This window comes from Podarcis erhardii (assembly GCF_964252035.2).
Source record: "Podarcis erhardii genome assembly, chromosome: 14".
Lineage (NCBI taxonomy): Eukaryota > Metazoa > Chordata > Lepidosauria > Squamata > Lacertidae > Podarcis > Podarcis erhardii.
The window spans coordinates 1,210,903-1,238,299 of record NC_138503.1 but is presented as its reverse complement, the minus strand read 5'-3'; the positions used below and the strand labels follow the sequence as shown (position 1 = coordinate 1,238,299).

At 44.0% G+C, this 27,397-nt stretch overlaps 2 protein-coding genes across 3 annotated transcripts; both read left to right on the top strand.

Annotated features, from left to right (window-relative positions):
• Positions 1-1,527: 1,527 nt before the first annotated feature.
• IDH3A (isocitrate dehydrogenase (NAD(+)) 3 catalytic subunit alpha) lies at positions 1,528-25,929 on the top strand. Of its 2 annotated transcripts, none has more exons than XM_081839207.1 (11): positions 1,528-1,685; positions 4,624-4,662; positions 6,630-6,713; positions 9,405-9,519; positions 13,278-13,465; positions 13,658-13,791; positions 16,178-16,280; positions 16,366-16,430; positions 17,758-17,842; positions 23,060-23,212; positions 24,196-25,929. In XM_081839207.1, the coding sequence occupies exons 1-11, from the start codon at positions 1,665-1,667 to the stop codon at positions 24,277-24,279; spliced, it is 1,071 nt and encodes a 356-aa protein (XP_081695333.1). In that variant the 5' UTR covers positions 1,528-1,664; the 3' UTR covers positions 24,280-25,929. The 2 variants fall into 2 exon arrangements, with proteins under 2 accessions (XP_081695333.1, XP_081695332.1); XM_081839206.1 differs by having other exon boundaries at positions 4,624-4,686.
• On the top strand, positions 18,192-21,279 carry LOC309328885 (uncharacterized protein). The gene is made up of 2 exons (XM_081839367.1): positions 18,192-18,765; positions 20,349-21,279. Exon 2 carries the CDS (start codon positions 20,445-20,447, stop codon positions 20,976-20,978), a length of 534 nt encoding a protein of 177 aa, XP_081695493.1. The 5' UTR covers positions 18,192-18,765; positions 20,349-20,444; the 3' UTR covers positions 20,979-21,279.
• Positions 25,930-27,397: the final 1,468 nt, after the last annotated feature.

Below are 27,397 nucleotides of genomic sequence, written 5' to 3'. Positions count from 1 at the left end.
GAACACAGATCAGACACATGGTGCACACAGCTCTGTGCTTCAACATCTCACATGGTTTTAACTGTGGAGACGCAGCACACAAATAAAATGATACACCTGTGGCCTGAAGCCAATGATAGGGCTGGCCCCAGTATTACATGTTGCAAACCTGAAGTGCAGCCACCTCCACTCACTTGAAGTGGGCTTCAGTTTCAAGTAGGCATTAGATTGCAGCCGTGGATCTGAAGTGTGATTATGCAGAACAAGTCCTGTGGCTTTCAATGAAGCTCACTCTTGTAAGCATGCATAGAATGTAGGCATAGAGCCCAGTGGAATGAGATCAGAGGCCTGTCCAGTCTGGCATTCGGTTCTCACAGCCACCAACCAGACATCTGGCTCAACATGGGTTCAGATCCGGCCCATGAGGCCATTATCCTCAAACCACAGCCACCTATCGCACACCTGGCCTTGCATGTGGCACAAGGTTGCGGCAGGTGGAGACATCAGGTGTGGGGAAGTAAAGTGCTCTCTCGATTGGCATTGACAAAGGAAAGTAGGATTTGGCCCCACCACATCTGCTGGTGGGTAGCCTCAGGACCTTAAAGCAAGCCACTCTTTGCAAGCCACTCTGGGCCCTTTGAAGCTCTTGCTTTGGGACTTCAGTGCACTCAGTCATCTGATATTATTGTAACATCAGGTGTTTGACAGGTGGGAAGTCCTTCACCCCTGCCAATTCTGCCCACGGCACCTTCCCCATTGTGGGAAATATGCATCAAGGCATATTGCCTCCAGCCATGGAAGTATAACATGTAGCCATTGTGCCTGGACACAGGATATAGTGACCCTGCAACCAGGTACCATGTTTATTCAGCAATAACTGCTACTGAATTCCCAAGTAAGCGAGCACACAATGTGGCAGTTGGGCATCTTTCCTAAAAAAAGTAAGTTTTCTCAATGCACAACAGGATATAGCAACTCTGTGGAACAGGCCAGTTGGAAGTAAGCACCATTCAGGGAGACTTTACGCATTTTAATAGAGTAACAACCCTATTACAAGAAATGTTGATTAAGCATATGGATTTTAGATGGCTAATTGATCTGTCAATTACATTTGCAAGTGATGAAAACAATATTTTGGAGGCCTTTGTTTTTTAGATGATTCTCACGTGCACACTACAAGCATGCTGAGATTAGAAGACATTCCCTCCTCAGCGAGAGAAACCAGAGGCGGCTGCCTCCTCCGCTGCGTTTTCAACCAAGAGTACGGTACTTTAAAAAATAATACTCTAGAAATAAACCAAGGCAAGCCCATTGGCCAGCTGCTCCAGCAGGGATCTCCTGGCGCTCCCGGGAGGTCGCGGGCGGAGCGACCCCCCACCTCGCCCGCAGCGCCCCCTAGCGGGCCAAGGCGAGTGGGCGGAGTCCGTTGCCCGATGGCCCCGCCCCACGCCGGCCAGTGAGGAGGCGCGGAGGCGTGCCCGCCAGAAGCCCCGCCTTGCCCGGCAGCTCCCGGCCAACCAGCTGCCACATCCGGGGCAGGCGGCGGCTCCGATTGGCCGCGCCGGCGAGCGCGAGGTTGAGCGTGCAGAGGCCGTCGAGGAGGCCGGGGCTTCTGCTGCTGTCGCGGAGCGAAAGAGGCGCCTCGAAGGGAAGGAGCCGGAAGAGGAGAAGGAGCCGCCGCCGCCATGGCCTGGTGGGCGCCGAAGGTGAGGCGAGAGGGGCTGGTGCGAGGCCGAGGCCGAGGCTTCTCCTCTCCCCTCAGGCCGCCCCGCCCTCTCGCGTGACCTTGCGTGACCTTCCCGGGGGGGCGGCCTCTCCGCGCCTCCCCTGGAAGGAGCCCCTCGGGGCCCGCTCCGCCCGCTGGGCCTGCTGGCAGGAGGGCGCGGGCGGAGGAGGCTGCCCGCCCCGCGGCGCCGGCGCTGGCCTGTGCTTGCCCACAAAGGACACTTGTTTGTTGCTCTTTAGCAGTCCTTGGTTATTGTTGGGGGCTAAGAGCCACAGGTTACTGCATTTTGTTCATGGCAGTTGAATCGCGACAGGAAAGTGGAGGAAGGAATGGGCGAGTAGCTGAGGAGGGGGACGAAGGAGGAAGCGCTCTTGAAGCAGAAGAGAGGCCAAGGGGTGCTTCTCCTCGGGGCATCTGGTTGGTTCCTGTGAGCTGGCCCCGTGGTGAAGGGTTGGACTCTGACCCTGGAGGGACCAGGGTTCAAACCCTTAGCCATGAAACTCACTGGGTGACCTTGGGCCTGCCCCTTGGCTCTTGGCCCAGCCTCCCTCACAGGGTTGTGAAGATAAAATTTGGAAGGGAGAACCATGTACTGCACCGTGAGCTCCTTGGAAGGAAAGGTGATATATAAATGTGATAAATATGTGAACAAGATTCTGGGCTGGTTTCTGTTTCACACAGTGCCCAACCAGGTATCTCTGGGATGCTCAGAAGCAGGGTTGGAAGGCAACTCAGTGGTGTTATTGTACTATTTTGTTAGTGTGGGAAGAGAGTCACAGATAAAACTTCTGAGTAAATTTCTCTCATTCACATGTGGATAAATGACTGGAAAGGGGAGGGATGGCAGTCATCTTTCTTGGTATGTTTTGTTTTTTTAAGTGACTGATAGTATTTTTTTTCTCAAATCTAAGCTTCAACCCGTTTACATCCCATCCTTTATTGGAGGTATTATTCCATTGGATTTCCTCACACACTTAGTTGGCTTGCTTTCTTCTAATTAAAATGCTTTTGTTACTCTTTCCCAAGGGCTTGAAGTGTGTTAGCAATAGTATTCAAATTTTAAAATAATTGCAGCAACTCTGTGAAAGAGTGAGTTGGGTAGACTGGCAATGCACTTAAAAGTGTTTGGGAGTGTTCCCTGTCAAGCTCAGAAGCACTTTTGTGAAGGGGATATTCTGTTTATCGTCATGGCTTTGCATCCTTTATCAGCAGAAGATTGCTTTTGCTGAATATGTCAGAGGAGCTGTGTTACTAAAGAGCGATGTGACAGTTCCAGATGCTTCATCACCCCTGTTTTCTCTGTATGATGCTCACTATCATGCAAAGAGAAGAAAAGTCCAAAGTGCTGGTGCAAAAATGCCCATGAGAGATGGTCAGAGTTTGTTAATAAGCTTTGCAGCTGAGTGTGTGACTTGAACTTTGAGGCTTATTCCCATACAGAGCTATCCTGTGGTTGCAGCAGTGCGAATCCTAAATCTGAAGAAGGGGTGAGAACACTTTGTTCCACGAGGGAAAACACTCTGCTTGCTGCCGAAATCTAGCCTGCCAGTTGTAGTCTATAGGTCATACTGGTTCCTGTCAGATGGGGAGGAAAACAGGAGAGAGGGCAGTTTGGGCTGTGGGAATTGAATGTTTCGGAATCAGGTTTGAGCAAATGTGATAGTTACTGTGATCTGTGTATGCACCCAGCCAGGTGTGGCAACAATCGTGTCATATTCCAGACTACTATGGAACATTATGTTGGCTGTCCTTTCCTCAAACGGGTGAAGAGGTTTTTCCTGCGCTGCTCTTGTCCATTAGGGAGAATGGTTGAGCGCTTGGATTATGCAGGGTCAGTGGAGCATGTTGCTACTTGTGCTTGTCAAGATTAAATGTGACATGGCCTCTTGTCCTCAAGTAATCTTGACAATTTTCTGGCTTGCTGAAGTGATACAAAAAGAATGGGCGTGGTAAAAATTTATATTCTACTTGGTAAAAATTGATGTTCTACTCTGATGTCTCTTTTGGAGCTGGTGAATTTGGCTGGTCATACTGCAGCATCTTTCAATCTCAGAATATATGGTATTCTATCAGATATGTAAGAGGTGACATTGTAGGTCTGTTGCTGCATATGGTGCAATTCATGTCCTTCCATAGTGTCTAGTTAAATATGTTTTGCAGATTTTCATGCTACCTCATATTGCAGCTCTCTGTAGGACATCACTGCAACAGACTCTGTATTTGATGTGATTGTTGGGTATGCAATAAGCTTTCCTCATCATAATTTCAAGAGTACTTATGGAATTGTATTTGCAATTATGGTTGTGTTGAGAAAAGTGAGGTGTATATGTAGATGAGTACCCACTTGACTCTTGAAAGGAAGGAGACATCGGGCTTCAGGAGTGGAAAACTTCATAGACAGCAATCCTCCTGCAGTTTGCTCCAGTCAATTTCTCATCTTCTTTGACACCTATGAGATCAGGGGGGAAATCACAGTTAGGAACTCTTGTAAGATAAAAAGTTCTTTCTTTTCTTGTAGGCCATCTTATAATAGGTGCATTGCAATCATACATGCAAACCATTTTATGGAGTACAGCGGTACCTTGGTTTTAGAGCAATCCACTTTAAGAACTATTTAAGAACTCTGTAAAACTGGAAATAGTGTCTTGTTTTGAGAACTTTACCTTAGTCTAGGAACCGAATCCCATCGATGGAAGGGCACCGGTGGCAGGACGCCTCATTAGGGAAAATGTGCCTAGGTTTAAGAACTGTTTTTGTTTAAGAACGGACTTCCGGAATGGATTAGGTTCGTAAACCAAGGTGCCACTGTAAAAGTCTTTTCACTGCTGACTTAGAATAAAGCCATTCTGAATTATTATTTTTTAATTGCCAGGATTGTGTAACATATTGGCATTTCTGCTTTTGTTACATTTCAACAGGTCTTTCGTCTACTAGGGGCTTTCAAAGGCCAAAAACAGGTGACCAGAAGTTTTGGTAGTTCTGTGAGTATAATAGTATAACTTTTTCTTTTCTTTTTGAGAAGCTTCTCAATAAAAGTGCTAAATACCAAGATAAAACCAAGCTTGTGGAATTTCTCTGCCAGTGTAGCCTAATTCTGTTCCAATACACTTCAATGCAGTACCACATTTCAGTCTAACCTGACTAAATAGATCTCTGTGTGGTCACACATTTGGAAAAAACACTGTTGAATAGTGGAAAAAAACCAAATCCCAACCCAAGCCTTGGTTTTTATCACGAGTCAAAGAAAATAATAGTTTGTATTTAATGCTTCTTGGTTGGAAAATTTCAAAGCGGTGGAGGACAGACAGTTGAGAACCTTCTTATCTTTGGCACCATTGTTTTGAATATTTTCCCCTGCAGGCAGTAGACCTATTCATTTTTGCTATCTAGAGTAGATTTCTCTGCAGCTTAAATCCTTAATTATTTTAGAATGATTCCTCAACAGTGATGATATTCAGAACTGTTTCATTGGTTTATTTCAACTATTTTTATAGTGCTTAATTACAGTTGTCACATATGCTTCTATTAGCATAGTGTGAGTTGCCTTTTGCAAATCTTCCATATTTCTTCAAGCTTGTCCATGACTTTATTTTGAGCGTGTTTATTTTGTTTTTAACCTTGCTGCAAACATATGCTTGATGTATATACTTGATGTAATATATGTAATAATAATAAAAATCAGCAGGAGTAGGATCTTGAAAACTGAATAAATTGGAGACATTATGCAGTTCATCAAGGAACTGTAGTCTATCTTAACTCATTTATTATCCAGTTTTTTGAGATGGCAGCTCAAAGCGACTTACAATATTTAAAGCAAAAAGCAAACACATACATACATTTAAAACCAGCAATTTAAAAAGTCTAAAAGACTTTAAAAAAAAATTCAAACATCCCACCTCTGCAAGAAGACCATAGATAGTTAAAAGCCAGAGGCCTGAAGAAAGGAACCTAAAGCGATATAACGACAGTGCCTGGTGATCCTCCTTGGTTCCCTCCCAAGTGTTTGTCACATTCACACTTTGGGTACTGTATTTTTCGCTCTATAGGACGCACTTTTTCCCTTCTAAAAAGTAAGGGAAAATGTGTGTGCGTCTTACGGAGCGAATGCAGGCTGCGCGGCTAAGCCCAAAGCCAGAACAGGGAGACAGAGCGCTGCGCAGCGCTCCATCTCGCTGTTCTAGCTTGGGGTTAACTGCGCAAAGCCTCCACGGGGCAGCGGGGTGCCTTCATCCCGCTGCCCTGCGGAGACTTCACAGGCTGTCCCTGAAGCCAGCACAGCAAGAGGCTATCCCAGAAGCCAGATCCCTCTTGCTGTTCTGGCTTCTGGGGTTCAGAATTTTTTTCTTCTTGTTTCCTCCCCCCCAAACTAGGTGCGTCTTATCATCCGGTGCGTCCTATAGAGCGAAAAGTATGGTGCCCATATTAAAATATCTCACATGTACATCTTGATGGGGAGTAAGGGAACCCTCATAGTAGCATTTAGTGTTTCATAGGCAAAGAGAACTTCAAAAAATTATTGGCTGACAGTGGTAATGCTGTAATAACCAAGCGTCTGTGGAGAATAAGGAAATCTGAAGGATTATAACTTGTGTAACTGTAAAAGGATTCGCATTAAACGAATAAATCTCAGGCAAGCAGAACTGTCACTTTCATCTGAGTATCATATCACACTTTATTTTCAGTTGTGTGCCTTGCTGCGTCGTGATGCTGTTCTGAAAGCTTAGTATGCACTGTTGTTGCTTCTCTGCCAGTTGCTGCTTGAGAGGGTTGCCCTTGCTCTTGCTCTTTCTATTTCTGTTCGAATAAAAAGAAGAAGAAACTTAAAACCATGCAAGCCCCAAGTGGCATACAGATTTCTGTCAATCTGTGTTTAATCATGGTATGTGGTGGCTTTTTTCCCCTCTTTTTTTTTTTTTACATCTAGGTTCAGACAGTAACTTTGATCCCAGGAGATGGCATTGGACCAGAAATATCTGCTGCTGTTGTGGAGATTTTCGCAGCTGCTAAAGTAAGTTACTCTTTGACTGCATGTCTTAGGTTCAGTTGGACACCATTGGGATTTGTTCACTTTTCGTATAAGTTAATGAAAGTTCAGTTGAAGGAGAGGTTCAAAAGAGCAAGGGTCTCTTGCTTTGAGAAGTGATCTGCTTGTTTGGGAACCGTTGTTTTTCTTTTTAGGATAGAGCAGTAGCTTTCAGAGCAACAAATGCCTTGGCTGTGGTGGCTCTGCGCATAACAGCAGGAGACTTTGATGTGATAGGCTATCCTTGTAATCAAATGAGAGCTCCAAGCCAAGTCACATAAGCTGCTTGCAAAAAAGGATATTCCCCAGGTGACTGTCATCTAAGAAAGCTGAGAGAGACTCCACCAACTGGAACACTTAAATTTAGATTAGTCTACTGTTATATCAGAAGTCTTGGATTGGTTCCAAGCCCTTGTGAACATTGTCTAACAAAACCTCTCAGAACCAGAGATGTTATTTAGTTCCAGTGTGTTTTGGGAAACATTTCTTTTGCTGCTCCATGGACCGCCTGACTACAACTCCCATCAGTCATTCCTAACCAATGGCCATGCTGACGTGAGTAGGGATCCAGCAACACAGGGAGAGTCAAAAGTTTCCTAACCCTACCCTAAGATGTTGGAGACCTGATTTGATTTGCTTATTTGACTTGCCTTTAGTAAAGACCACTTAGCTTTAGTAAAGACCTAAGAAGTCCCCACTCCACCCTGTAGCCAATAGTAGTGGATGTAGGTGGGGCATGGGATCAGGAATCACTAAAGTGTATTTGGTGAAAATACTTTGTAAATTAGAATCCACGTCACTTAGACTTAAAGGGGTAGGGAATGAAGGCAATGAAGACTAAATGAAGGCCAACATTTTGTCCATTCCTGTTCCCTAATTCAACTTGCATTGTTTCATTTTATTATGTTACCAATTTTGTAAAAAACAATGAATTTCTAAAAATGGGTAAAAAAATCCACCAGAAAATTTTCAACTTTGCTGACATGAACCCACTCATGTTCAAATTCTCAAACATTAATTGACATATATACAAGATCCCTGTAGGGTTCAGTACAGTAAAATCACTCATCAAAACCTGCAACTAACACTTACGATAATGTTGTATAACATTCACAAATCCTCATAGCATGTTTCTGAAACCTGGCTGCTATCTGCATCTTATCCCCAACCTGAGTAAGCATAAGGAAGCTACCCAACATTTGTCTGAATGCCACTCCCTACTAGCAACCAACTGAATAATAAACTTAGATTGAATTGTCTGATACCAGGGACAGGACAAAAGAACATATGCGATGGTTTCTATTTGCCTTTGTCCACAGGGGCAAATGGCATTCTGCAAATGGCATTTTCTAGAGTCTCCTCTGTAGTATTGCCAAAGGTAGCACGTTCAGTCTGACTAGGATGTACACCCTGCGTAAGCGTGGACTTGATTTAAATCACTAGTCAGTAAGACTTGATTTAAATCACTAGTCAGTAAGACTTGATTTATTTTTTTTTTTTTACAGAAAGACTCATTCTTGCTGGTATAATCTTAATATTTACAACCAGATGAAAGTTTCATTTTTGGAATAATAAATTTTCGGAGTAGTTTTTACAGTTATATCAAAAATTACTATAATGTAACTTAAATAGAAAACTATATTTAGAAAGATGTTCCCTCCAAAAACATTTTATTTTAAAAATCCAATTTAAATTTTTAAAATCCGATTTAATTTTTTTAAAAAAAATAATAACACCATTGATTTTTATCCACCCTGCCCTGTGTTGATTTGGGTTGGTCAAGTGGAAAAGGTAAGTCACCATTGGCTGTCTGCCTCGCGTCATCCCCAGACTTACACAGACACTATTCCTTATTTGGCTACTAAGTTCCTGAAATGTGTTGTCTAACAATTTGTGTTTAATTGTCTGAAATGTAGAATTTTCCAGTAAGGAGTACAGGGTGTCTAGTAGGATTCCGGGATGCTTAATTTTCTTCTCAATTCCTCTCAACCATCATGATGGTTGCTTATTCAGCTCACATGTCCGTAACCAGACTGTTAGGTTCATTTCTAAAATGCAGCTGCAACCAGAACTTGAATGTTAGCAGCCAGGCTTTTGTTACTAAAAGGCATTGGTTTGTTTCTAGGATTAGGCCAGCGTAGGGGACACGATTTGGTACACCAATTTTTTTTCAAAGGAAAACTGAAGTCTTTCAGTAGCCTGATTGAAGGCATTTATCCCATATGGTATTTGTGTGCTTAATCTAGCATTGAACACCCTCAGGACTGCTGAAACATACTGGTTCCCTTTGGAATAATAGAAATGAGTGATCACTGACACACTGCTTTTAGCAGCATTAATGGCGGATTCTCTGAGCTACCCAGCCAGCCTTAAAATGAAAATAAACACCTAGATATTTAAACCACTTAACTTGCTTGATGGTGTTTCCTCTTATCACCCACTTATACTCCCATGAGCCCACAATATCCAGAAACAGCAGCTCATCATAATACTTTCATCCTTCCTGCTAGCTTGTATTCCTGTGTAAATATTTCCCATTATCCAACCTGAAAACACTGGCTGTGTTTTCTCTTTTGCAGGGTGTGTCTCTTTTTCAGGGTGTGTTTTGACAATGTCCCTTTGGCAATTGATCATTTCCCCCCAAAACAGAAGATAATGTGAAACAATTGTTTTTAGGCACCTGTTCAATTTGAAGAGAGAAACGTGACAGCAATACAAGGGCCAGGAGGCAAATGGACAATACCTCAAGATGCCAAAGAATCCATGGACAAGAACAAAATAGGACTGAAAGGTATGTTGGAGGTTCCTGATGACGGGGGGGGGGGGGAGAAAAAAAAGGCGCATCTTTACTGAACAAACCTGTGTTTGATTTTGTACAGAGTTTTGCTCTATACAAATAAATTTCTTAGTAATGTTCTGAACTTCCTTATTCTATAAGCCCACAAAGCCGTTAATAGTTTGTGTCTAAGGACAGAAGCATCATTATTGGAGAAATGGTGTTGTTGCAGCATGTCATGTTCTCCAGCTCTGTAAAGTGCACAGAGCACCCTAGTTGTGTGTTTACTCAGAAGTAAGTCTGACTATTCAGTGGGGCTTACCCCCAGGTTGTGTGAGTAGGATTGCAGCTTCTCAAGGACAACTTGTATATATTCTTCAAGCATTGCATTTGAACTCTATGTAAGTCTTCTTGTAAGACACCAGAATAATACGATCCCTTCACTATGAAAAGAACAACCTCAAAAGTGTTTCCTTCTACTGGTGTTTAATTACTCAGCTCACCTCTTCGGAGGTCTTTAAGCAGAGGCTTGACAACCATATGTCAGGAGTGCTCTGATGGTGTTTCCTGCTTGGCAGGGAGTTGGACTCGATGGCTCTTGTGGTCTCTTCCAACTCTATGATTCTATGATTCTTACATATGGGGCAGCCAGTGTTGTGTAGTAGAAAGTGGACTTCAGCTGGAGAAACCTGTGGCTAAATCCCTATTCAGGCATGAAGCTCACTAGGTGACCTCTAGCCAGAACCCATCATTATCACTCAACCTGACCTCCTTCAAAGAGTTGTTGATAAATGGGAAAACCCCATGAACTCTGATCTCCTGGACCAAACAAGATCCACAAATCTAACATACAATTTGTTCTGTTCATGTCAAGCTCCCCTTCTTTCCCCCAGTATGTATAGGAAGTGTCATGAGAAGCATTCCCTAAGCCTAATTTTTGATGGGTGTGAAGATCCAGAGTAGAGATGTGAAGTTTCTGGAAATTTTGAAGCCATAAGGAAAAAACGTTTCCCCCCTGTTTTTCCCCAGAAATAATTGAAATTTTGGAAAAATTGAAAAGAAGTTCAGCATTACAAATTGCATGAAACACATTGTAGATAAAAGTATTTGCTTGCAATAAAACAGGTAGCCACCCCCTTTCCCTCAAAAGCAACAAAAAAGGCAAGAAACTATAAACATAAAAAACAATCAGATTTGCCTCTTAGCACCAACAGCAAATAAAGTTAAGGTCCACCTCAATATTTAAACTCCATAGGAGGTCTACCCTTTGAGTACTGCTTTAAAAAGAAGGGGGGGGGGAGACACAACATATACAGTCACTTTATTCTATCTCATTTTCTGAACTACTGCCATCATTCCTTCTTTGTCATTTTTCTCATGGACTTCAAAAAAGGGGGGGCTTTCCCCCCCAAAAAAATTTTTTCCCCATTTTTCCCCCAGGCCTTTCCATCTGGGGCAAAGCATAAGGAAGATTTTTTGCATGCCAGGCCCAGAAGTAACCAACATTCAGTTACTGAATAGTATGTTGCACTAAGGCTCAAACTCTGTTTGAAAGGAAAAGGAGTGTGTGTGTTTTTGAATTGAATTTGTTATTATATATTATAAAGCGCATGATGGTAAGAGAGCTTTCTAAACAGTTTACAAAAATGTACAACAGAAGATTAAAATGATTGATAAAACACAGTTAAAAGCAGGTATTTAAGAGTATTCAGAAGATGATTAAAGTCAGCAATGGTTAAAAGGAAGTAAATCGCATGCAGCTTCCACGTGTTCAGATGGGCTGCCCTAATGAAAATGTTTTGAGCAGTTGCTGGAAAGAGTACAGTGAGAGAACCTGCCTGCTGTCAGTTGGCAGGGAGCTCCAAAGTGGGGGTGCTGGAAGGCCTGGGGAAAAAATGGGGCAGTTTTTTCAGGTTTTTTCCAAAGCCATTTTTTTCAGGAAAAATGGGGGGGGGGGAGAATAGTGTATGGAATATTCAAACTATATCAAACTATTTTTTTCAAATTTTCCGGAAAAAAAAGGCTTTGGGGAAAACCTGGTTTCCCCCCAAATTTTTCTGGTTTTTTTCCAGACCTTCCTATCTCTAGTCCAGAGTGATGATGGAGGAGCCATTCACTGGGGAAGGGAACCTGTAGCCCTTCACATAACGGCTGAGGAACCACCTCCATCAGGTCCAGCAAGTATGGCCCAAAGGCCAGGGATGATAGGGCTTGTAGTCTAGCAACACCTAACCCCAGCCTCTGCCCGCCCCAGCCCCATTCCATCTTCTTTGAATATTCTTTTTTTAAAAAACCCAGAAAAAGAGGGGAGTCCTAAAATAAATATTCTACCTACTTCTGCTTGCTTACATTTTCATGCATACTTCTCGCCAAAATTGCCTCCAAATATTTTCTCAATTCTGATGCTGAATTTTCTTTGTTATGCTAACTGTCAAGGTAACATAGCTCAGTGGTGAAGTGCATCCTGTGCGTGCTGAAGGTCCAAAGTAATTATTTGCAGCTCTATTTAAAAGAAACACAGCAGGTGACAGAGAAGAGCTCATCCTGAAATCCTGCAGATCTGCTATTTGCGATTGTATACAATGCTAGACGATAGACAAAGTGTGGCCTTCTCTGAAGCAGGTTCCTGTGCAGTTTCCCCAAGGAGAGGAAGATCTGGGACTGCAGGACCTTTCCGTTGCCTCTCCTGAAGAACCAACCGTTTCTGACTCCTCTCCAAAATTTTCTGTTCCTGCTGCAAAGTCTCCATTACTAAGAATTAGGGCCTGCTTTCCCCCCTTCTCCCTCCCAGTCCCTTTTCCTTTTGAGTTGTATCTCTTGGATTGTGGGCCCGAGGACAGGGACTGTATTGTCAGTGATATTTTTAAGCTGGTCTGGGAGCCTTTTTTTTTTTTTTTTGCCAAACAGTTAAAAATGGCAATAATTTATAATCTAGTGACCTCCAAATGTTTTGGACTAACACTTCTGTCATCTCTGGCTGTGCTGACGGGGGCTGATGGGAGTTGTAGTCTGAAGTGCCTGGAGGGCGCCGTGTCAGGGCAGGCTGTCCTGCCTGATCCCCACACAGCCGCTTCTCTTACATGTTTCCCTTCAGCAGATTCCAAAAGTTTGAAATCATTCTTGCCTTTTGAAATACTGCAGCTGAGGATGAGGAACTTTCCTGCAGAATATATCCCCATTGTCAGGGAACTGGGGGCTGAGAAGGGGGAAATGCTGGGGAAATACAGAGATAAGCCTCCGATCGTAAGCAGCTGCACCTCATCAGAGGGGGAGGATGACGAAGGGTTGTCAGGAAGCAATGAATCAGGGAGGGGGGAGCAATTTCCGGGGTTTAGCTCTTCACGTAAAAGAGAAAGGAAGAGGGGAGGGCTCCAGAAATGGTTATGCTGGAGAAAACGAAAGGAGGGGTCAGTCTTGGCAACTGATACCGAAAGAGCCAGACGTGCTCTGAGAGCTCTGTGGTATTAATAGTAAAATGGACCTAATAAATCCTGTAAAGCTGGCTGGAGTCCCGGGCTCTTATCTCTTCTAGCACCCACCAATCATCCGTGACACCCATTGTGTAAAATTGTGCTTAGTGCTGAGCAGTATGCATGGCAAGTTGTAGCAAGAGCCTGGCAACAAGGACAGGCGTTCATTATAAGGGAGAACTTCCCCTCCTCCCATCTCAAACCAGACGGTTTAACTCTGGAGTGGCAGGGAGGAATGCTCTTGCTAAGGAGCAGGCCGTGGTTTGACAATTGTACCTTGTCCATTCCTTTTGTCTGTTTCAGGCCCTTTGAAAACACCCATAGCTGCTGGCCACCCGTCAATGAACCTGCTGCTTCGTAAAACATTTGACCTTTATGCAAACGTCCGCCCTTGTGTATCGATTGAAGGCTACAAAACCCCTTACACAGATGTCGACATAGTCACAATACGAGAGAACACAGAAGGGGAATATAGCGGAATCGAGCACGTGGTATGAGTGCAGAATGCAGCCAGAAGCTAGAAAGCACTTGAACAAATTAGCTTCCTTAACTGCTGTAGAATTTTCAAATGCAGTATTCTGCGGGCTGGATGATTCACCAGACCAGCCCTGCCAGACCTATACAGAATTACTTTCTTAGGAGTCTGCTTTTGACTATCCGTGTAACCGTTTTGTGTCTTTCAGATTGTTGATGGTGTTGTACAGAGTATCAAGCTCATCACAGAAGATGCCAGCAAACGCATTGCTGATTTTGCCTTTGAGTATGCCAGAAATAATCAAAGAAGCAAAGTTACAGCTGTGCACAAAGCAAACATTATGTACGTGACCATGATGGTAACCCAGTTCTAATGTGCAAAAGTCATGCTGCTTTTTTTAAGGGACAAGCGTGTGTCGGTTTGCTGCCTCCTGTTGCTGCCGGAAGAGGATGCCATACATTTGATGGAGCCTTCTTTTGGCAGTCAGGCCTTTGTCAAAGTTTAAACTCCATTCTCTTGCTCTACTTAAAAAAAAAACAGTTTATATGTTAACTCATTAAAAAATAGTTCTTCATGTGTTTATGAAATTATTAGCCACTCTCTCCGTCCAAGCCATGGAGGAGAGTGGGAAAATAACCTGCTGCTCCCGGCCTCCCCACTTCCAGAAGCTGAGTACGGAGTTGTGTGCATGTGTGAGAATGGTGTTGGGCAGAGTCTGGTGGCTTTAAAAGAGGATTAGACAAATTCGTGGAGGCAAAGGCTGGGACTGGCTATTAGCCACAATGGCTATGCTCTCCCTCCATTATCTGAGACATTAATGCGGTTGAATAGTGGTTGCTGGAAACCCCAGGAGGGGAAGGGGCTCGTGTGCCCCTGATCCCACTTGCTGGTTTCCCATGGGGGCATCTGGCTGGCCCCTGTGAAAACAGGAGGCTGGACTAGGTGAGCCCCCTTTGCCCTGAGCTCTCAGGCACTTCTTAGATTCTTAATTTCTGATCACATTGAAGAGCCTTTTTTGGCTGAAGAGAGGGATAAAAATGCTCTAAATAAATAACAGCCAGGTTCTCATCTTCCACTGGGGCCATCAGAAGGGCTCCTGTTTCTCTCTCTGCCCCAGTTCAGTCTGCTCTATATTAGAATGTAAGAATAGCACTCTTGTTTAGAAACCTTCCCTCCTAAATTCCATTCGGTTAGAAAACCCTTTTCCCCATAGCCCAGTATGTTTTATTAGATGAAAATAATTCACCTCTTTTTCCTGTTTTTGGCAGATGGTGCATACTAGAGGTAATTATGAAAGTAAGCCTTAACTAAAAAAAGGTTTTGCATAGAAAAAAGCTAATTTTGTATTAATAAGGATGTTTCAGTAATCCAGGATAGCACAATTAAATTTTGCAACATTTATCTAAAACTGTAACTGAGAATAACCTAAACCTGATGCTGCTGCATGAATACTGTAATCAAATTTGTATTCAAATCTGCACCTAGGGGGAAAAAAGAATTTTTTGCCAAATGTTTGGTACAATACAGTGTTGCTGTATTATTTATAGCTGAGTCTGCCCACTTCCCTTGTCTCCATAACTTGGAATCACGATGCTCCTGAACAAGGAAGGCAGAGCAGCTTTTCAGTTTTACCACAGACTTCTTTTTCTAATAGTCTATGGTTAAATACCTTGTTTTGAAAATTTTATGGTGGGTGAGTATATAGACAGTTTGTATTTATGTATCTTAAACACAGTTTTGAAGGCCACTTGATACCATGGCCAAAGCAGCAATGGCTCACCTGTGTCTCTCTTGGTGATCTTGGACTACCATTTTCCTCGCCATTGGCCTTGCTGGCTAGGACTGATGGGAGTTGAAGTCCAGCATTATCTGGAGGGCCACAGGTTAGCCATCCTTGCTCTGAAGAGTTTTACATCATGTTACGGGCACTGAACAATCTGACTCAAATAGTACCACAGCATTGTCCCTGGGTGGCATGAAAGAGACCTTCCCATGGTATATCTGGAGGGCCCTTGCCAGCCACCCTAGCGGATCAGCTACAGCGGTAAGTGAAAAATCTCTCTTGGCTCGTCAGATATGTTTTGACCTTTCGTTCTCTTCAGTGGACTTGTCTACTATAATATATACTGAGCACAGCCAAAAAGAAGAGAAACATTTTGACCTCGCTGGCTTCCAGAGGGGTGTGTGCACACATCATTATGTGTATAGATCTCTGTGACCATTTAAGAGAACAGTATCAAATATAACAATAGCTTGTAAGGTCTCTGTGTAATGTAGTGATTGAGAGTGTTTCCGATCCCCGTTCATCCATGAAGCTACTGGGAGACCTTGTGCCAGTCTCAGCCTCACCTGCTCCACAGGTTTATTGGGAGAACAAAACACACGTTTGCTCCCTTGAGCATCTAGGAGGAAAAGCAGGTTATAAATTTTCCCTGAGAAATACAATTTCTGCTTTTAGGGCAGAAAGCATAAAAATAACTTGTTATATCTCCATCTTTCTCATTCTCTTAAAATTTGTGAATTGCTTAAGATTAGAAAGGAATATTACCTTTGAAACATGGATATTTGCTTCTGAACTCAAACTAAACGCCTGGCATGTTACACTATAGTTGCCGTTGACAGGTGCTTTCCCTCTACTACTATCCCCTCCCCCATGTCTGAATGCAACATTAATCTGGTATGCACATCTAGGACCCTAAAATGCGGCTTTTTTCCCCTTGATGCACAGGCGAATGTCTGACGGGTTGTTCCTGAAAAAATGCAGGGAAGCAGCAGAAAACTGTAAAGACATTAAGTTTAATGAAATGTATCTCGACACTGTGTGTCTGAACGTGAGTATATAGCAAACTCATAATTAAGGTGCTTCATAGTTGCTATTTTCCTCCTAAAAACAGCAGCTTATTTCTTGTCCCTTAGATGGTGCAGGATCCATCTCAGTTTGATGTCCTTGTAATGCCAAACTTGTATGGTGACATCCTTAGGTAAGGAGACTTGAGCTAGTGTGAAGGATTTTATGTACGTATTTATTTATAAGATGATTATAAACTGCTCTTCAACACAAGCTCTCAAAGTGGTGTGCAAATAATGAACAAATCTCTGAAAAGCAGCATAAAATGGAACTTGAAGCATGTTAACTCAGAAAGTGCCCACTGGAGATGCCTAAGGGGCACTTGTGCCTTGCTCCACCTGGTTTGCCAGCTACAGCTGTTCCTGGATTAGAATAGCCTGGCCTCAGTCTCTCTCAGACACACACTAGCTATATCCTGGGTAGATTTCTGAAATGTGTTGTGCTCAGGGCTAAGCTTCAAGGTGTTCTGGAAGCTGCAGCTGGTGCAGAATGCTGCTGGCCAGCAGGGAAGGACCATATCCCTCCACTTCTTAAAGCACTGCACTGGCTGCTGGTCAGCTGTGAGCCCAATTCAGGGTCTTGCTGTTTTACATGTAAAGCGCTAAACCACTTGGGACCCAGTAACTTGGGTGTGTTTTCCCCAGTGCCAACTGATGCCTTACTCATCCCATCTCTTGGAGTTGTCAGGACAATGTCATGAGATGGCATTCTCTGTGGTGATGCCCTGCTTATAAAACTTTTCCAGCTGACATCCAGTTCACCCCCACAATAAAAACGTATTAAATGAATCATAGAATCATAGAGTTGGAAGAAACCACAAGGGCCATCGAGTCCAACCCCCTGCCTAGCAGGAAACACTATCAGAGCACTCCTGTCATATGATTGTCAAGCCTCTGCTTAAAGACCTCCAAAGAAGGAGACTCCACCACACTAAAGACACCACTAAAGACATCTCATTTGTCCAGGTTTTTGGACCACGATTGGAATTGATTTTTCAGAGGTGATTATAGTTATTTGTCACCACTGATTTTGTGTTGTTGTTTTTTAATTGTATGTTATATTCATTTAGTCTGTGTTGTTGGCCACCCTGTACTTCTGATTGGAGGAACGGTTTTGGGATACCTAAAAAGTCCATCAGAGTGCATCACTTGCTCACAGCTTCTCTGGGTCTTCCTGTGCTGCAGCTTTCTAAGTTTGTCTGGCCTCCTCCATTCCTCAAGCCATGCTTTGCACTGGCCTGCTCCTATTTGCACCCAGTAAACAGGCTGTGCGTGACTGCACTCTGCTACCAAACACTCCTTTTGTGTTTTAGGTCCTTGTGAAGATCATCATCTGTTTTCCACTAGCTCTGCTTTTTAGCTCCGTTTTCCCCCGAACTTCCCACTGCAAGTATATAATAATTTAAAGAGCCTAAATATACCAACTCAAATATTTATTGTGTGTTTGCATTTTCCTTCCAGTGATTTGTGTGCAGGATTGATTGGAGGTCTTGGAGTAACACCAAGTGGAAACATTGGTGCCAATGGAGTCGCAATCTTTGAATCAGTAAGATTCCTATTCTGAAATAAAATTCTGGAACTTGAACTCTGATTTTTGACATAATTGCTTTCTGGAAAAGCAAATGCCTCTCTCTGCGGGGTTTTAATAAGTTCATAACAGGTCTGTTCAAGTGCATGTAACAAAGAAGCTTGACTTCAGGATTGGATTTCTGCAGTGCGCTCTGAGGGGGGCTTCCCTTGCACTCAGTCCAGAAGCTGCAGTTAGTGCAGAACACTGCAGCATGGTTGCTCGCTGAAGGGACAACCTGTCAGCAGGTGACACCTCTGCTCAGAGATCTGCACTAGCTGCCCATTTGCTGCCAAGCCAGGTTCAAAGGGTTACTAATGCTATACAGTTGTACAGTGGTGCCCCGCAAGACGAATGCCTCGCAAGACGAAAAACTCGCTAGACGAAAGGGTTTTCCGTTTTTCGAGGTGCTTCGCAAGACGAATTTCCCTATGGGCTTGCTTCGCAAGACGAAAACGTCTTGCAAGTTTGTTTCCTTTTTCGTAAAACCGTTAAAACCCAGGGTGCATTGCTTGAAGAGGTGCAGTTGCGACTTGCCTTCAAGGAGCAACTCATAGCATGCGGTTTGGTAGCCTTTTTTCAGGTTTTTGAGGACTTTGCTGATTTTTGAAGCTTTTCCAAAACTTCTTTTGCATCCATTTGGTAAGTTAAACTTTTAAAACTTTGGGGGGGGGGGTGGATTTTGGGTTAGGGTGTTTGGAATTCAAGGACTTGGTGTTGGGGGGGGGGTTTGCAAGAATCTGGGAGCTTGTGGGGGTTTTTTCTGCATTTTTCTGATTTTTTGTGACCATTGGGCCAGTCTGCTGTTTTTTTAAAAGAAATTCTGGGTTTGAATTTCTGTGTGGTGGGTGGCTGGGGGAACAGTTGGGGAGGGGTTTGCAAGAATCTGGGAGCTTGTGGGGGTTTTTCTGCATTTTTCTGATTTTCTGTGACCATTGGGCCATGTTGTTTATTTTTTTAAAAAAAATCTGGGTTTGAATTTCTGTGTGGTGGGTGCCTGGGGGAACAGTTAGGGAGGGGTTTGCAACAGTTGGGGAGGGGCTGGGAGAACAGTTGGGGAGGGGTTTGCAATTTCTGTGTGGTGGGTGGGTGGCTGGGGGAACAGTTGAGGTTTTTGAAGACTTTGGTGATTTCTGAAGCTTTTCCAAAACTTCTTTTGCAGCCATTTGAGGTTTTTGAAGACTTTGCTGATTTTTGAAGCTTTTCCAAAACTTCTTTTGCATCCATTTGGTAAGTTAAACTTTTAAAACTTTTTTGGGGGGGTTTGGATTTTGGGTTGGGGTTGGTTGGGACTCGGTTCTGGGTTTGAATTTCTGTGTGGTGGGTGGCTGGGTGCTTTTGAATTTTTTGGATGTGAAGCACTGATTCTTTTTTTGTGTGTGTGTGAGGTTACGAAGGTAGGAGCTGTGCTGCCATGGGACCCAAGAAGACTGCTGCTGCAGAGGCCGGCGAGAGGAAGAAGGAGAAGGTGACGCTGGAAATGAAGAAGGAGATCATCCGGAAGCACGACGGTGGAATGCGTGTGACAGACCTCGCCAGGGAGTACGGGAGGAATCCATCGACCATCAGGACCATCCTGAAGATGAGGGAGAAGATCCTGGCGACTGATGCAGCCAAGGGAGTCACCAGGATCGTGAAGAACCACCCAGCTGTTCTGGAGGAGGTGGAGAAGTTGCTGCTCATCTGGTTAGAAGAGAAGCAGCGTGCAGGGGACACAGTGACTGAGGCCGTTATTTGTGAGAAGGCCAAGGCCTTGCACGCAGACCTCGTCCGGGAACAGCCAGGAACCTCAGGTGAGCCAGAAGTCTTCAAGGCAAGCAGAGGTTGGTTTGACCGGTTCAAGGCAAGATCTGGAATCCACAGCGTGGTCAGGCATGGAGAGGCTGCCAGTTCTGATGTTCCTGCTGCTGAAGACTTTGCAGCGGAGTTCCTGGAGGTTGTGAAGACGGAGGGCTACGTTCCACAGCAGGTCTTCAATTGCTACGAAACCGGGCTGTTTTGGAAGAGGATGCCCAAAAGGACTTTCATCACTCAGGAGGAGGCCAAGTTGCCTGGCCACAAGCCCATGAAGGACCGTCTGACCCTGCTCTTCTGTGCCAACGCAAGCAGCGACCTGAAGATCAAGCCCCTGCTGGTGTACCACTCGGTGAACCCACAGGCCTTCAAGAAACACAAGGTTGACAAGGAGCAGCTGAGTGTCATGTGGCGATCCAACAGTAAGGCTTGGGTCACACGTGTGCTGTTTGTGGACTGGGTCAATCTTGCTTGTGGCCCTGCTGTCAAACAGTACCTGCTAGACAACGACCTGCCGCTGAAGGCTTTGCTTCTGATGGACAATGCTCCTGCTCATCCTAAAGGCCTTGAGTTGGACTTGTTGGAGGAGTTCAGCTTCATCAGCATCATCTTCCTGCCGCCTAACACCACGCCACTGCTCCAGCCGATGGATCAGCAGCTCATCGCCAATTTCAAAAAACTCTACACCAAGGAGCTTTTCAGGCGATGCTTCGAGGTGACTGATTGCACCACCATCACCCTGCGGGAATTCTGGAATGACCACTTCGACATCGTCACCTGCTTGAAGATGATCACCACGGCCTGGAACGGGATGAGCCAGAGAAATTTGAATTGCGCTTGGCGCAGCCTGTGGCCGGAATGTGTGGCACCAAGTGACTCTGATGCACCAGAGTCAACAGTGGTGCAGGACATTGTTGCCTTGGGGAGGACCATGGGCCTGGAGGTCACAGAGGAGGACGTCTGCGAGCTGGTGGAGGAGCACGACCACGAGCTGACCACCCAGGAGCTGGTCGAACTGCAGGCAAAGGCTACGCAGGAGTGGGCCTCGCTGGAAGAGGAGGAAGCAACTGAGGAACGGCTGTCCTCCAAAGAACTGAGGGACATTTGCCTGAAGTGGAAGGATGTGCAGGCTTTTGCACAGCGGCACCACCCTGACAAGCAGGTGGCACATGACCTTGGGAACACTTTTGATACGAGGGTCCTGTCGCCTTTCAGGGAGGTGCTGAAAAGGTGGATGAAGCAGGAGACTATGGACAGGTTCTTCAGCAAGAAGCAAAGAGTGGAAGAAGAACCTTCTTCGAGTTGTCCCCCAGAGTCTTAGAAAATGTACTGTACACTTTGTTGATTTTTAAATGTTTTTCTGTCATGTTTCGAAACTTAATTTATTGTTCCTTCAATTTTTGAAATGCTCTTTACAGTATGTGTGACTTTAAAGAGCAGTTAATAAACTCTTTTTGTACCAAATTTGGCTTTGTTTGGACTTTTTTTGACCATAGGAACGCATTAATTGAATTTCAATGCATTCCTATGGGATTTCGTGCTTCGCAAGAAAAAAATTCGCTAGACGAAAAAACTCGCGGAACGAATTAATTTCGTCTTGCGAGGCACCACTGTACCTTGTTTTGTGTCCGGGATCCATTCTGGAGCCCTGGCCGCTAGCCGGAAAGGACATAGGGCAAAGTGCCGCCTCTGTGCACCCACACAAAGCTCAATTTAGTGCTTCTGTGCATGCGTGATTGGCAAACCCGGAAGTAACCTGTTCCGGTACTTTCGGGTTTGCCACAGATGTTCGACGGAATGGATGCTAGACAAGGCGGATGTTCACGGAGGTACAGTGGTGCCTCGCAAGACGAAAAGAATCCGTTCTGTGAGTCTCTTCGTCTAGCGGTTTTTTCGTCTTGCGAAGCAAGCCCATTGACGGCTTAGCGGATTAGCGCTATTAGCGGTTTAACGGATAAGCGGATAAGTGGCTTAGCGGATTAGAAAAGGGGGGGGGAGGGGAAAAAACCCGCAGGAACTCGCAAGACATTATCGTCTTGCGAAGCAAGCCCATAGGAAATTTGTTTTGCGAAGCACCTCCAAAACGGAAAACTCTTTCGTCTAGCGAGTTTTCCGTCTTGCGAGGCATTCGTCTTGCGGGGCACCACTGTATTACTGTATAACAGGGAAGGATATATTTGTTTGCAGGATTGCCTTATCCCATATATGCCCACTCAACTGCTTCAGTCTATTACAGGTGCTGCATCATGCTTGTTCCTCACTTGTAAGAAATAGATCTGCAAGTCTGGCAACCCGTACGCTTTGGAACTCCCCGCCTGTTGACATCAAGCAGTCGCCTTCAATGCACTCTTTTTAATGCCAGATGAAAACATTTTTGTTTAGACAAGCCTACCCAGATATGTAGAAGTTGCAACTATTTTGTTTCTTTCTAGCAATTGTTTGTTGGAATATTTCTAAATGCTTTTTTTAAACCAATTTAATGTTTTAGTCTATATTTCTGTAAAACAGTAAGAGATTTTTTATTTTATTTTTTTACAATCAAATGGTATACAATTTTTGTCAAATAAGAATTACCGTATTTTTCGCCCTATAGGACGCACTTTTTCCCCTCCAAAAATGAAGGGGAAATGTGTGTGCGTCCTATGGGGCGAATGCAGGCTTCCACTGAAGCCTGGAGAGCCCCACCGCCAGCCCCACAAGCTCGGGGGACAGCGGGGAGGCGGAACGCCGCCATCCTGCTGTCCCCCGACTTGGTTAGAAGGCTGGCGGGGGGGAGAAGCCTGCTCCTCCCCGTCGTCAGCCCCGCAAACTCAGGGGACAGCGGGGCTGTCCCACTGTCTCCTGACCTGGTTTGGAGGCTGGCGGAGGGCTTCCCCCTCCCCACCCCCGCGCCTGGGGAGGGAAATAATTTTTTCCCCTTTATTTCACCCCCCCCCCCAAAAAAAAACTAGGTGCGTCCTATAGGACGAAAAATACGGTACTGAACGTAGCAATATTTTGAAAAGAGGATCTTCCAAGGCAGCATTTAAGCATTTAAGCTGCCTTGGAAGAATTCGGTAGAATTAGGAGTTCAAATTCACTTCTCATACGGAAATATTATTCAATATACAGCTGAGTTTGTTGTTCTTCCAAACAAGGATGTAGTGTTTTGTTTTGTTTTTATGTTGACTAGCATTCACTCTTGGGAAATTGCTTAGAATCTTGGTCACACACTGGTGTAGCACAGAGGCCAGCTGCATCTGCCACTACCAGCATCACCACTTACCTTGGCAGCAGGAGACATGTGATAATAGACAGGCTTTGTAAAAAGCACCAACTTTCCACTGCTGGTGCAAGATAATCCACTGAATCAATGCTTTAGTTTAAGCCAAAGAATCAGGTCAGCATTCTTTATTTTTATAGGTTCATGGAACAGCTCCAGATATTGCTGGAAAGGACTTGGCAAACCCAACAGCACTTCTATTGAGTGCAGTGATGATGCTGCGACACATGGGAATGCAAGAATACGCCACGAAAATAGAAGATGCCTGTTTTGATACCATCAAAGATGGAAAGGTATGTCTTGTCAGGGTTCACCTATCACTGGCGATCTTGCAATCCAGTTTCTACAGAATGTGATTCAGATAGGACTAGAGCACACGCTATGCCAGGTTGGAAGAATTTTCTGTTGTCCAGTTCCACTGACACTGAACAAGTCTCCCACTCTCTTCTACCAGGTCTATAAATGCTCTCTTTTGCAGCACATACACGAAAACTCCACTAGGTCTATAGCTCCACCAGCTCTAATTTGTGTCTCAGTATTTGCTTTAGTTTCTAGCTTATAAACAGTGCTGCTAGCATAACTGGAGGTTGGCATTTAGTTGGGAGACAATATTTAGCTGTTTGTATCCAGCAACAAGCATGTGTGCTCTGCAAAGAGGAGAAAGGAGTGCTTATCTCTACCTGCAGGGTAGGTAGATTCTCTTCTGCGTGAACTAGATTGGTTTCTTATGATTGAATTGAGCAGCAGTGAAAACGGAGAGCTTTCTTATCATCCCAGCGCTATGTGTTAAGTGAGCATATAGGTGCTGAATAAGATTTTGATTAGACGTTCAGAGTGCCTTTGGCACTCAAAATTCATACAGGTGGCACACAGGGGGGATACTATAGCACCTGCTATACAAGCAGAAGATCCCAGGTTCAATCCATTGCCTTTCTTGGCTCAACCCAGACTTGTCACAATAATTATGGAGAGGACACAGTCAGATGGAGCAACTGGCACTTGGCCCTGCTGAGCACAAAACACTTGATGTCCATCCAGTTGAGTTGGGCACCACTTTGCAAAATGTCCAGCCTTTGAGATGATGGTTTGGAAAACCTTCCCTTAATCAAGAACTAGCACAAGTCTTCTAACTTTGGGCACAGAAGGACAAAACCACACTATGTGTCCTGATCCTGGAAAAGACTATGTGGCTGTAGTTAGCTAATTACATTTCATTAAACTGAAGCGTTTGAAGTGTCCATTCTTCTTCACCATCTTTTTCCATCTTTCTTTTCAGGTCTTGACCAAAGATTTGGGAGGTAACTCAAAGTGTTCAGAGTTCACAGCAGAGATATGTCGCAGAGTAAGGGCGATGGAATAAAGCATCTCCATAGCTTGTTGGTTTCAGTTGCCCCTGATGGAAACTGTTACTAAAACGTGTTAGCTGTCTGCAATTCATTTCCATTTTGTTTGCCTTTCTCTTGAGGAAAGCAAACTGTTAGAAGGAGAGCCTCTCTGTTAAATAAATTCAGCCCAAATGGATGCGATTCTTCTTGTGCCTGCTTCTGGTGGACTTTTTCCAAGTGCTTATTTTTATTTATTACATGTCAGACACATTTTTGTAAAGTCAAATTCCTTTTTTTTAGCTCATATTGCATGCAATTGGCAACCTTCCATTTTGAGTCCTCCTACTTTTTCAGAAACACTTGATGTATTTAAGTGTGCAGATATGCAAAAGTCTGATTTTATCTCTACAACTTTGAAGGAGGCTTGGTTTCTTATCCATTAGGAATGCAGGAGGTGGCACAGCCTTAAAATAGCACAATATATTTTTCTAAAGCAAAGAACAAGAAAGCTTGCTATACAGAGGTACTCCTGGAATCTGTCCTTCAGAAGCATAAATAAAGACTTGTAACTGTGGAAACATGGGTTTGAGCTGTTATATATCAAATGCAAGGTATCTCTATCCTTCTGGGACTGAAGGGAAAGTGTTTAAAGTAAAAATGACTACTCCTTTTTAGTCTTCTCTGCACATTACTTGCTTTAGCATTCCTCAATGAAGATTAGTTATGCAACTTGATTTTGTCGGCTACAGATTGTGAAGGGAATGTTTAATGCTTTCCTGTCTAGATGGGATACCAAATATATAATTTACAGTTACTACTGTATGTATGTAATGGCTTTTGTATTGTGCTCAATGATACATATATATATATATCTTCAGTTTACCGTTAAATAGGCTGCTTGGTCATTAATTTTTTTTGAGCCAATCAGATGGAGAGATTTTGTAGTTAATCCAGGCCAGGAGATAATGGTGCGTGGCTCATAGCTGCTGCTGGAAACCGCAGCTCTGCACCTCCTGGTGTCATTTGGTAACACTAAAGTGCGTGATGCTGTACCCCTGAGCTGTGCCTTCCCAAAGCAACAACAGATGAAGTGGGGAAATGGGTGGGCAATATTACAGCATCATTGTGCGTAGATTGTGTTGAGCAGATGTTATCCAGGGGCAAAGGAAGAGAACTTTTCAGGGATGCTGTATTTTGCAACAACTCTTGCTGCAAGTTCATAACATGCCCCTTGCACGTTTTGTTATGGGCATGAATGTTACAAACCTTTTGATCATCTTGAAGCCCCATGCCAGATTCTCTCCATTGTGTCTCTATCCAAGAGGAATAGGAGAACTGGGGCTGGGCCTGCAGCTGGCTGGTGCCACCAATCTGGCTTTTTCTCCCACTCATTAAAGCCGTCGTGCAGGATTGCTTTGCCTTGCCAGTTTCCATGTAGTATCTACACAACCAGAAGTAGGGATGAGAGTGAGGCTTTGGGAACTTGTCTTTTTTGTGTTTTGCTTCTGCACTGAGAGGTACCTTTCAATATTGTCTATTAATATGGGCTTCTCAAAGAACTTGGGAAACAGAGCTCTTGCTTGATCTGTGTGTGTTATATTTTTGCTGCTTCTGTCTGTCTCTTGGGATTGTACTGAGGTTACCATTCGCACACAAAGCAAGGAAAAAATAAAGTCGTCCCCCCCCCCAAGATACGCTGCCATTGTTTTGGTTCTTAATTAGGTGACTAGTTTTAAGTGCTTTGAATAATCCAGCCTTCAGAGAGCTCATGTCGCTCTGTGGAAGTCCATATTGGCTCTTCTGGAAAAGGCAGCTCTGAGTACATCTTCTATAAACTGGAAGGCAAAAATTAGTCCCCTTAGTAGCTTTTGCTAGTAACATACAACTCGCTCATTAAAAATATATAATGTGCTAAATAGTGTTGGTGTGAAGAAATGCATTTCAGGTGCCTGAGGTGTTAAGCAATAAATGTTGCAAAGTCCTCAGTCCAGAATCTACTGGTTTTCATTCATAGTGTAGCAGAGGATGGATTGGTTAATCAGTTTTAAAGCCTTTTGATGGGCAAATAAGTGCCCCAAAGTAACATGGCCATGTTGCTCCTTTGAAGTGTGTAATTTATAATTCAAAAAAATGTACCACAGGCAACATCTTCACATCAATGTTGCCTGCTGCATAATCTAAAAAACAATTGTGCACCAGCCTTCTTGAACCTAGAGCACGATCCAGAATTATTGGACTACAACTTTAATAGTCCCCAAAAAAAGTTGGAGGACAACAGGTTGATGAAAGCTGACCTATGCTTCCTTTCCCATCTCCCCAAAGTCTTGCTTCCAGGCATGGCCTGTGGTGGAGGTGAAGAAAGAGGTACAGTCAAACCTAGTTGTTGAATGTAATCTGTTCTGGAAGCCCATTCGGCTTCCAAAATGTTCAACAACTGAAGCGTGGCTTCCGATTGGCTGCAGGAGCTTCCTGTACTCAAGCGGAAGCCACATTGGACGTTAGGTTTCCAAAAAAGTTTGAAAACCGGAACACTTCCAGGTTTTCGGCATTTGGGAGCTGAAACGTTACAAAACAGAGGCTTTTGGGAACCAAGGTTTGACTGTAGTTGAGTGGCCTCTCCACACAGTTTTATGGCGGGTGTATTCTGCAACATCCCAGAATTGGTAGGCCAGCATGCCACTTCTCTGACAGCATCACGAGCACAAATCATGGGTGTGCAATAAAAATATCCTTGGCTAGTCCTCCACAGGGGTTCCCTATCCCTGCTCTTGCCTCAACACAAACAATGCAATCCTACATGTTGATTGGAAATAAGTCCTATTTAGGAACATAAGGAATATGTTTTGTATTGTCATGTTCTTTGCTACTACAATGAATCAGCATAAATTCAAGAGGTGTTTTTAACCTTTGCATTCAGAAGGTGCTTGGTTCATATCTTCAGCTAAGAGAGACCTGGATTCGCCAGGGCCAGAAAAAGCCTTAACTTGTAAGATTGGGTTAAAAGACCATTGATTTAACTCATAGTTACATCTTGTGCCAATGCCTGTTTTTCATTTGTTGCAAAACTTGAATTCTGTAGTCTGATCTACATAATTTTATTTTAATTTGTAATTCAGCTGACAAAAATACAACCTGCACCCATTCAATGAAAGC

What these genes read in the sequence shown, in the direction of transcription:
- IDH3A (XM_081839206.1), top strand. Translation starts at nt 1,665, where the DNA reads ATGGCCTGGTGGGCGCCGAAG. An exon ending in CCAGAAGTTTTGGTAGTTCT is followed by an intron (nt 4,687 to 6,629) that starts GTGAGTATAATA and finishes TTTTACATCTAG; the next exon opens with GTTCAGACAGTAACTTTGAT. An exon ending in TCGACACTGTGTGTCTGAAC is followed by an intron (nt 16,281 to 16,365) that starts GTGAGTATATAG and finishes CTTGTCCCTTAG; the next exon opens with ATGGTGCAGGATCCATCTCA.
- LOC309328885 (XM_081839367.1), top strand. Translation starts at nt 20,445, where the DNA reads ATGATCACCACGGCCTGGAACGGGATGAGCCAGAGAAATTTGAATTGC.